At 38.5% G+C, this 11,697-nt stretch overlaps 1 protein-coding gene across 1 annotated transcript; it reads right to left on the bottom strand.

The window, feature by feature from the left end:
* Positions 1–1,341: 1,341 nt before the first annotated feature.
* gmppaa (GDP-mannose pyrophosphorylase Aa) lies at positions 1,342–10,963 on the bottom strand. Its single transcript, XM_038720211.1, is given in 13 exon segments — positions 1,342–3,517; positions 3,944–4,112; positions 4,792–4,884; positions 5,039–5,085; positions 5,168–5,230; positions 5,233–5,264; positions 5,486–5,620; positions 8,390–8,520; positions 8,620–8,679; positions 8,793–8,985; positions 9,378–9,481; positions 10,182–10,279; positions 10,808–10,963. Coding segments are annotated over 13 exon segments (1,266 nt in total). The 5' UTR covers positions 10,848–10,963; the 3' UTR covers positions 1,342–3,416.
* Positions 10,964–11,697: the final 734 nt, after the last annotated feature.

The following is an 11,697-nucleotide window of genomic DNA, read 5'->3' as shown; positions in this document are numbered from 1 at the left end:
GCAAGTAAACTAAGCGGGGGTGAGGGGACACCTTTTTCTAAGCTTTGTCTGAGGAGAGGCCCACATTCTCAGACTTTGAAAACCCCTGCTTTAGAGGAACTAAAGGAGGCTCTCATCACAGTCTAACTCCACAGCCACTTAATGGAAGCCTCAGGTATTTAGGCTTATCTTGGAAATGATTTGCACGTCTTAAGACGCAGAAGCAAAAAGAATACAGATGTTGAAAAAACAAAGAAACACGTTATTCCCTATTAGTTATTGCATCACATGAAGAATCACACCCAGTGACAGTGATTAGTGTTACAAATACATTTACATACAAGATACTTTTTTTCAAAGAGTCTGGAATTTAGACCACAATCTTTTCAGAGGTTGGAGCCATTTTAGAAAAATGCCAAATAGAAGAGGGATAGAGCTAAAGTGGGGCAAAGTGATGTAGACTAGAAGAGCTGAAGGCCAAAGCATGAGAGACCTGTGTATTAAGATAATATCTAAAGATCGTACATATGCTACAACATACTACTCTCTACAGTATAAAGCATACATTTGGGAAAGATAATTTTGCCCAAATGACAGTTAGGAAATTCAGCATGAAAGTGTAGTGACCTCCAAATGGAAGTGTTTCACCTGATATGTGTGTGCTTGCTTTGACTTTCCCATGCAGATGTGTGTTTCTCCATCACTGTGGGACTTCACCCTGACACCGCCAGCAGCTCTAGTTTACTAAACTGGCACTAATGTGAAAATTTACAAGCACCTTTGTGCCCTCATAATCCCTTCTAGTTACACAATGTTGTACTGTCACATCCTATTGCCCTTTGGTCAACTCAAAGCTCTAACATGTGTCCTCGACAGAGATTCCTGTTAAAAACACAATGCACCCTGCCCCTGGAGGCTTTCCAAAGGCTAAGAGAGACACTTTGACTTTCCTCACGCTTCAATTTCAGAATACCTGTTGTACTGCACTGACTGCCCTGTGTTAAACACATCCCCTGGCACAACAATGACTTGTCTGTGTGTAAAACGTTCACGTGTATGTGTGTACAATTTTGTGGTCACAAAGAATCCACATTGTCACACAGACCAGACAGACTCATCACATTTGCCTGCTTTAGTTGCCTGTAGGATGGCTTGGTTCTCTGTGATTTTCCTTGTTAGACATATAATTCATCTAGTGAGAGAAGATATTTAATCCAACATGTCATTTTCAGCATCAGTGAAACTGACTAGTTCTGTCCAATTTTACCCCTCAGAGTAGAGTGCAAATAACCAGTCTGCAAATCAGAGGCAAGAGATGACTGAGTATGTTCTGTTGTGCAGGTATCACAGGGGGCCCTACAATCTGCATTTTGTTTTTTATTTGAATTTTGCTCCAACGTCCCCAAAGCGTTTTATAGAGTTGATTGTGTTGTCCTTGCCTGAAAAGAACTGGCAGTGTTTTTTGTGCAGATGCTTAGCAACCATCTTCAAACACAGTACACACACATACAAAAACACACACTAAAAGAAGAAACAGCAATGTCAAGAAAAACAGCACAAATGGGGGGTTTGAACTCCTATGTGGTCCACTCTGGATTCAGACAATGCTTTGACATCCTAGACTCCTTTTCCACCTGACATCACATACAAGTTTATTTTAGAGACACAGTGTACAGTAGGTGTGACATTTCCATTCCCGTAACATCAGATTACTATAAAAAAATGTTTTTCATATGTACTATTTTCACATTATAATATCAATTAATAATGGTATCAGTGGACCTGTAAATGTTGTCAGGTGATAACAACGAATGTAACATACAGCCAACCTACAATTAAGACATTGATGAAAACAACCTTCCCAAAAAACACAAAGAAAAGAAAAGCCATCACGAAAACTGAAGGAGCAGGGAAGCTAAAACCTCTGCTTTTGAAGTTGACTGAAAAAGTTGAGTACACAGACTTTCTGACAGCTGACATGTCTTCTAGCTCACCTAAAGCTAAATTGCCTTTCATGAAGACTGGATGGGAGGGATTTGAATCTAGCTTTTGTCACATGTCACCTTTGCTGTCCTTTCCCCTTCTGATGTTTATTTTTATTTTTTTGCCACTCTGCCCTAGATATTTTCTTATTTTAACATTCCAATCCTATTTCCTGTGCTTCCTCCGCTGACCTGCTCAGACCCAAGCACGGACTACGCTTCCCACTGAGAGGCAGAAGAAAAACAAGATATCGACATGTCAGCAAGTGGTCTACAAGCCCTACTGTTCTCTGCATAAAAAATGTTAAGTTTCACTATAACGGGAGCACGAAGCCTGTTTGATCTAATGATTTTAAGGATCACATTTCATGTGCGGAGCATGAAGGTTGTAGTGCAACTGATGAACATCCCACAAAGAGGATAAAAACACTGTAATGAGGGGGCCCTAGACTGGCATGAGGTTTTGGAGCAGTAAGGCACCTCAATCAACAACAAGCAAAAAGCACAAGCGTCTACATATGAAATCTGAAATGAACTTACCATGGATGAAAATGTGCATTCACTCATTGGAGGGTACTTTGTGAAGAGACTTGTTTAAAACATATTATGCTGCAGTTCCAGTCTCACAATTTACACCTTTCTTTAATAGACATTCTCTTTGCAATAATTAGAACAAAAGTGCTCAAGTGATCACAAATGCTTGAGGGCTTAATAAGTAAATGTTAATGTGCTGTATCCATAAGTTGGAACAGTTCCTCCAGTGATTGCAAATGCCTAATTTAAGTATCTACTGTTGCTGCTTATATGGCAGAATCTCAAGGTCCCCTGCTAAGTTCACATTTTAAAAGGCAACATTATCTGATTGCGATGTAAATCTCAAGCACGCTGATTTATTATGGTTGTAGTCAATTTCTGAGATCAACAATGAGTATGCTAAAAAGTTTTAATCAGGGCTACACACAAGTAATCACCTCTAGAAATTAACCACAGTCAGTAGCCAATGATTTTTATTTTCTAATAATTCTTCTTCTCACACTGAAGTAACAAGTCTCAAGTTTGTCATGGGTGACCTTGACAAACAGAGCGTGGTCGTCTATAAACCTTTTTTTTTTTTTTTTTTACATTATATTATATCCAACCAAATATATTATACTGGTGTCTGCACTAATTTTACAGTTCGGTAAAGTTAATAAAAAACAAATATAAACCTTCGGCATGACAGCATTTTTCAAGGTGAATCAACATGCGTGATTAGACTCTCTCTAATGCTGCTGACACCAAATGATGCATAAAGGCTAGAGGACAAATATATAAAATTTATCTTCTAAATCTTTTAAAAACTATTTAATGAATGTCCCATATCTTCATTTTTGACACTCAGAGGCAGTGCCGGCATGTGTCCAGCTGCATCCCTCACCGGTGACAGTAAGTGCACAGAAGCGTGAGGAAGATTAACTAGAGAATAATTTGGTTCTTGAAGCTGCGGTTGAGGTCTTTGTGTGGGAGGACAATCGAGTTGAGTATAATCACCTCGGAGGGGATGTTCACGTTACAACCTGAGAAGAAAAAGCAAGGCTGCATTTAGTCTGTGCAGTGTAGTACAGTACAGAGGACGCAAGACATTAAATTTCAGTTGTAACTCGTATTCCTGACATATCAGATGTGATGTATTTTACTTTACAAAAAAAAACTAAATGTAGCTAACGTAAAGCCTAAACATCAATTTCCACCACAGCTGAACAGGCAAAGAAAAACATCACTGAATGTCATAGAAAATCAAATAACAATGATCCTCTAGTATCAAATGTATTATTTTGACAGGTGATATCTGGGATGTGCTGTGTAAACACTTCAAAACAATGAGCACTCAGTGCTTCAGATAGAGACGATGACAGATGAATAATTCAGTAAGGCTGCACATAAAGAATATTCAAAAATAATCAGAGGAATGAAAGTTTCAATTACAGTCAGAGCATGCTTACCGAGAATAGTAATTGAGGGCGTGAGTTTTCCATCTCTGAACAGGGTCTCGCTGTCAATCTTTGCGTAGGGATCATTGGGGTTTGGGTCACTCGGGGTCCCTTCTACTCTTGCCCACTTGCCAATGGTGCTGTCCCATCCCACAATGCTGTTCAAAACACAGCAGTGATCCTACAGGAATAACAACATGAAAGAAAACCTCTTAAGTTAAAAGTTTTTAAATATTCATGCATTCATCAGCAGATACTGTAATTGTACGGGTTTAAGGTATCCACATAGGCTATATTAAATATTTTTCCTGCATTCAAAAAAAACTCAGTGAGCATGGTCAAATCAGAGTACTTTAAAAATCAGGCAGTGTTTATTTTGAAGTATAGCTCACCTAACAAATTTTCCTTGCAGGCAATATGCAATGAAAGCCAATAAGTCACCCGCAGTCTAAATTCATTTTGGAGGAAAGCAGTCATCACTGGAGACATGGGATTCAATTATGGCACCCTCCAAATTGTTAAAAATGACATCTTTGTGAAAAGCAAAGGCAACAACATTTCTGGTGTGACAGAAGAGCTTAAAGATAACTTCAGGAGAATTTGAAATGCTAGACAGTTGAAATGTGGATAATGCCTAATGAAATGTTAAGATGTCACCTGCAGTAAAATGGGCAGATAAATTTGCCTTCAACTCCCTCAGTCCGAGTTCTAGCTTCATTCCAGACTTGATGGTTATACTGTCAGTAAAGTTAATAGCTTTTTGGTAACGGCTTCTCAGATTTAACAAAAGCCTTAAATCTAAGAGTTAGTTCACCTATTTATGTGGCAGTCAAAAATGGCATGGAAACATAGGGGCTCACCTGTAGAGTTGCACCATGGAGGATGATGGATTCTCGAACTCTGACCCCAGCACCAATAGTCACACCAGTGCCAATCGAAACATTGGGACCCAACTTGGTTGAGATTGGAAAAAGAAAAGTTAGATACACCTGTATTTGACTTCCCCCCCAATAACAGCTGCAGATTTTTCATAACAGCGCATTCTGTTAATGGCACATGTGCACTTGTATACACTTACGGTGTTAAGTGCATAACAATAATACTTACCATAGCAGTGGGGTCAATATTGGCTGTAGGATGGATATAGACATTACCTAGGGAAATGAGAGGAAGTATGAATAAACGTGTCTACAATATAAGGAATGAACAAAGCTACAAAAGATTAATGAATCTTACCACTTATTTTGGGCCCTCCCTCCTTATTTGAAGCCAGTCTTTCAGGATGAGTTGTGTGATATGGTTGAGGTACAACCGACTGGCATAAATAGCAGACCTGGGAAAAGATTACAAAGGTCATTTCTGATGACACCAATATCAATGATATCAACATCACACTGTTTTGGTGTTCAAAGCACAATACTATTTAAGCTAGTCTGTATCTATGACAGTCCAATGTTTCTTTTCTCCTCCAACATTTTTACTGGCTACAGCCTTGTCTCAAAGACAAATTTATGTCCTTTTGGATGTGACAGCGTTTATGACATATGCACTCACCCTGCGGATTTAATCTGGCTCCAGAAGCGGAGGGTTTTATATACGTAGAGTTTGCCCTGTCCTGCCAGGGCAGTGAAAATGTCTTGCTCCAGCCTGATGGCCTCTGCGCGGTGCCAGCCGTTGGTCGGCTCCTCTCTGCAAGAGACAAATGATCAGTTTATGGCATCAAGTTACAAACCAGGGCCAGGGGTCTCATTTCTTTAAAATACAATCTTGTGCACAAAGTTAGAATGAAATCACGTCAAAGTTGGGATTTAAACAGAAAAACATACTATAAACTGAAAATTTATTTAGGGTTCACTCTCTATAGCAATGCATTCTGACAGGATCCGGAGGCTTGTGTTGCAGGCTAGCCCAAGCATACTCATTTTAAAGTCTTTTGTGATCAACTTTAACTTTTTACTAATAAGTAATTTAAAAGTACAGAACATGCTGTACTATCATTATCTTGCACTAGAAACTGTGCCAGTAAAGAAGACAAGACGTTAAGAAGTGAGGAGGAGTTCCCATTGCTGTCTCTTTACCCTGCTTGTACGTAAATAGTCTTTGATATTTCTAAAATATCCAGTTATGCGCAAAATCCACCCAGTGGCACCATTACCTCCAAAGTATTTATTAAAGCCAATGAAAAACATGAATTTATTGCCCTACAGTCTCACCCCTAGAATAAAATGAGAGCATCATCACTGATACTAACTTTGATGGTGTCAGTGCCGGGTAGAAACCAAAGCTGATTACCTAGTAGTGATCAAAAAAAATTAAGTAGAAGAGTCTACATGTTCCATATTAATCAGGGTCTCTGGCAGTAGTGTATTGTGAGAGCCCCAAGATGAAACAGAGTGCTAAATATTGATGAAATTAATATTTTAAAAGAACTGCACCCATAATCGAAGTTTTACCAAAAAGGAGGGGATGTGGTTAGAGGGAAACTTTTCCCCGAGAGACTTTGCAATATAACCCTTCTCGTTGCTATCAAGTATCTCTGATGTGCTCAACAAATTTTGCTGATTCAGTGCCCAGCTTGATTTATGTGCTAATGATGTTAGCAGGTTTATGCATAGTGTGGTTTGACCTTTGGTAATATATTTCATGTGACTCCCGGGGTGCCAGATTTTATACCACAGTGAACATTTGAGAACACTAAAAGTGAAAACAAAAAATAGAGACAAATCCATAACTTGATCCCATGTGTTATTATGGCTTCTGTGAGTGACCAGGGTGCAGTCTGCCCACATGCACATTTAGGCTGTGATCAGACAGGAAGCTTTGTCTAACTTCCAAGAAAAGCGAAGCTGAGAGTATAGCAACTAACAAATAGAGCAAGAATTCATACGATGTAACACAAAGTTTCACCAACTGCAAGCTATCCAATTAGTTCTTGCTAGCTAACCTAAACAACCAACAGGGACAACATAAAAGTGAATATAAAAAGACATGAGGAGGCCAGTTAAGTTCTACTTGCCCTTAAGAAGATGAAAAGAGCATTACAAAATGCAGGATGCAGTGTTGACACTCGGGAGAGCAAGCTACAATAGGATCCATTTTTCTGGACAGAGAGTAAACTTAACATCAGAGATCTTTTTTTAACCCCCGGATATGGATATCTCAAGAGAATGCTGGAAAGTTCCACATTTTGGGAAATTTGCTTTCTAGCAGAGAGTTGGATGAGAAGATTGATACGTCTCTCACATTTGTCCTTTAAATATGAAGCTAAAGCCAGCTGCCAGGAGGCTTAATGTAGTACAACGACTGGAAACAGGGGGAACAGCTAGCCCGTCTCTGCTCAAAGGTAACAACCTGCCAAGCAGCACCTCAAATTAATCTTATACCTCATTTGTTTAATGTGTACAGAAACCTAAGTGTGTGACAACTGAGAACAGGTTAGTGCTGGATGTTTCTTGGATTTGAGCAGTTGCCAGACATCCAAGAAATAGTCCCATATGTAAAACAATGAATTGTTTGGTTAATTAGAAACCTATTGAGGTCCTGGTAGATGGATTTTGTTACTTCTGGACAGATGAAGGCTAGCCATTTCCCCCTGTTTCCAGTGTTTGTGCTAAGCTAAGCTAACTGCCTGCTGGCTATTATACCAAACGGATGAGTGTGGCATCAGTCGTTCCATCTAACACTCTGACATTAAAGGTCCAGTGTGTACCATTTAGGAGGATCTACTGACAGAAATGCATATAAAATACATGACTATGTTTGTATGCAAGTTTTGTAACTACGTTGAATATGTATGAAGATGAAGGAGAAGAAGAAGTAGTAGGAATAGAAGGTAGAAGAAAGTAAGAAGAGAAGTCAAATTTGGACAAATGGAAGATCAACAAATGTTGTTTAGCACAAGAGACGACAGAGCATGTTGGCTTCTCCTACGCACTTGAAAATAGAGGTGAGTGGTGACTATGCCAATGTTTGCAACTTGCAACCCTCACCACTAGATGCCACTACAACTTACACACTTAACCTGTGAAAAGGCATATTTCCTTAAATGTAAAACTATTCCTTTAATCTCTGACAAGCAAAGAGCTTGGAGTTCCCCATTAGTGCCTGTTTGAAGGACAAAAATTGCAAAAAGATAAACAAATAAAAATCAACAGTAAATGTAAATAAAAAGCTAACGAATGAGGGCACAGGCAACATTCACAAAGCCCCCTATGTCATTCAGCCTTATTATGAGTTATCTATCTACAGCTCAAACCATACACTAAGTACCCTATTACTGCACCGTGCAGCCTAAATGTACCAACTTACCCATCATATGGATATCTGATGATTGTGTGAGGAAACAGAAATCATGGAAGGGAAGAGAATGGAAGGAAAAAAGACAAATGAAAAGAAATGGAATAAATGGTATTCACATGCATTCCCACACAGAGATCCCTCACGGGAGCTTCAACTCACAACAACATGTCCTGCTGATTCTTCTGAAAGACGGCGCCGATATGTTGGAAGATGTCTGGGTTAAAGAGGTATATACCGCAGTTTATGATGTCGCTCACAAATGTGCTCGGCTTTTCCACATAATGCAAGACCTGAATAAAAATATTTAAAAAAAAGACAAGTAGCTTTGATTTCAAGATGAAATAGTAATGATTGACTATTTAGGGAAATATGGTAGGAAGGTTTAATACCTCGTTTGTTTCCTCGTTTTCAACAATACAGCCATAATTCATGGATTGCTTTCTGTTTGACTGATAAGAGAAAAATGGCAGAAGCAAAAATTAAACACGCTAGATATCGAAAGAAAAGCTTTTTGGAGTTTTACTTTGACTAAGTTCTACAACTGTCACTAATGAAATCTCACCGTTGTCCCAAGGATAACAAAGCTGTTTGGTTCTCCATGTTCCTTCTGGAAGTTGAGCATCTCTCCGAGAGGAAAAGCTGAGCAGACGTCAGCATTCAGAACAAAAAAAGCCTCTGGACTGCCAGAGACAATCTGATCTCTAAAGTGATAGATGCCCCCTCCAGTGCCCAGGGCTGCATACTCCTGCAAGTACCTGCGGCGCAGAGCCAGGAAGAACAATGCAGTGATTCAGCAGTGGTAGTACACCACAACAGGAAAAGTACTGCCACTTGTACAGAAAACACTAACTTGAGAGAAGCAATATATTAGTATTTCTGTTAATAACGCATTCAACAAAAAACAATAAATCACAGTTCAGAGCATCTGAGAATATTTAACTGGTGTCTATTCTTTACACAATGATGTGTAATTAAGAGAAGAAAGAAGGCCTTGTACTGTAAAAAATGTTTTTACGAAATGTGATACCTCAACAGTACATATAACATATATACAGTTCAATATGCAAGTAATAGATATGTCTGCACTTGTTTAGTAAGGTACCTAGGAGCTCTGTTGTTTTACCTGTTTTTGAGCTCTGTTGTTTACCTGATGGAAATTTTGAACTCCTGCTGTGCATTAAACAGGAATCTGGTCAGTTCTTCATTTGGTTGATAAAAGCCGATGAGCAAAATCTCCTTCATATTTGGTACCTTGAAAGACAAAAGATGTTCATTATTGGATTGATTTCATTAAAGGCTATTCTCTGAATCACAAGCCACCTACCACCAACCAGGTGGGCAACTGGGAGAACAAGCTCTTTACTATTTAGCACCCAGTTAGGCTAATACAGACTGATTCAACTTCAGGATTCACGTGATGCTATGAAGGGGCCAAACTTAAAACATAAGTTCACAAAAAAACTTCTTACTAACTAGATACAATCTGTAAGTTGAATATAGGGCTGGGCAATAAAATGATAACAATAATTATAGCAATATAATTATCCTCGATAAATATTACAAATGTTCCATAAACGTTTGATTCAATTCATTTGAATCATGAACAAATTAGCACTTAATTTTTCTATAAGATGTTAATTTTGTTGAGGGAAAACAGACTGAAAAAGATCTTACTTAATTTTACTCATGCATATTTGTTGAAAAAAGATTATAAGAGATAAAATTGTTTTGAATGTTCTACCTTATATTTATAACTGTTTGGCAAGTGTCTGTCATGTGACCATAAAGAATAGTTTAAAACCACAATTAACCATCTGGTTGCCCAGGCCCACTTGAATATATAACATATTCACGATGTTACCTTTAAACAATCTACTTTAGCTTCCACAATCGCAACTACATTTGCTAATAATCCACTGCTCAGTGACTCCAGCACTGCAGTGTCACTCACCTTGGCACATGCTTCAATGTGATGTTGCAGCATGGGCACACCAGCTACTGGAAACAAGGGTTTGGGGACTTCAAATGAGAGCGGCCTGAACCTTGTACCTGCAAAGCAATATGGGGGATTACATGCAAATCTGATTACATTGCAGGACACGTTTTCTCACGTTTCTAGTGTGTGCATCGAAACAGAACATTTAAATATATTATTATTATAAGTGATGTCCTGTCCTCTTTCAGAAAGGTTGCATTTTAAATGTCCTTCTTTACAGACAAATAACTTCAACATAGGATTGAAGCAAATTAAAACACAAGGCAGCACATAATCCCTGTGAAATCTCCACTTAGTTGAGTTAATATCTGTTTACTAACGTTACATGACGGGCTGAATATCTACCGAACTGATTTACACTTATTTACATGTTGGCAGTCAGTGTTAAAAATATTGAGCTATGAAGTCCTAAATGTTCCTGTTTTGTTTTGTTTTGTTTTGTTTGTGTGGCGCCCTCTCATTCTGCCACGTCAGTGATATAAACAAGTTCAGCCTCGGAGGGCTTGTTAGCGTTAGCCACCCAGCTTCGCTTTAACCAGGCAGAGCTGACTCTGAACACGGGAAAAGAGATTTATTCTCACCTTTCTGGGGGCCTCCAATTAAAATAACAGCCTTCAACATCTTGACCGACAAGCTGTGATTTGTAACAGCCAGGGTCCTGCTGAAAACTACCTGCTGTAAACTACCTGCTGTTCGACGAATATTTCCGCATCCACTTCCTTACACGTGACGTTTGCGGAAGTCAGAGTGAAAACGCGGAGCGGAGTCCATCTACTCATCCCATCAACAGTGTGCGTAGTTTCAGTGGTGACTCTGTTGTGCACTTGGCAGATCAGAGGATTCTACAAATGCAGATGTGAAAATATACATGCAATAGCTACTGAATGTGGTCTCATACGAAAATGCTCTGAAAGTGTATTATATGTGATAAAATCCAAAAATATAAAGCAAATACATATCACATGTTTTTTTTGTTTTTTTTAAATTTAAGACTACAATGAAATAAATCACTTAAAATGAGCACTTAGTATTTTGTTACCTTGTCAAGTCATATGTTTGTCCTATCCCTGTATAATTATTCATGGTTATTATGTTGCTTTATTTACAAAAACTTATCTGTAATAGTTTTTTTTTTTCATAGCAGACATTTTGAAATGTTATGGTAAGAAAAGCACAGGTGTTCATAATAACACTTTGCTTTTATAGAGTATCTTTTACATGTGCACAAAGTAGGTTTTGCTCTTTTTTTGAGTTGAGGGAAGTTACAGAAGTGGGGAGAAATAACTCTGCTCTCAGTTTTGAACACTCATAAAGACAACAAATAACACGTACACCGCTCTAATGAAGGAGTTTGCTTTCATATTTCCTCATTAAAACGTAACCTGCAGTAAAACAGTCTCCCATGTGGCGGTATTCATAACTCAAACATATGCAAATATGATGCGAAACAGCATCAAACAAACAGAATAAA

This window comes from Micropterus salmoides, unplaced genomic scaffold (genome assembly GCF_014851395.1).
Source record: "Micropterus salmoides isolate LMB-PRFRI ecotype aquatic unplaced genomic scaffold, ASM1485139v1 Ms_hic_scaffold_15, whole genome shotgun sequence".
Taxonomy (NCBI): domain Eukaryota; kingdom Metazoa; phylum Chordata; class Actinopteri; order Centrarchiformes; family Centrarchidae; genus Micropterus; species Micropterus salmoides.
Note: the sequence above shows the minus strand (reverse complement) of the source record. Positions and strands in the feature narration are given on the sequence as shown.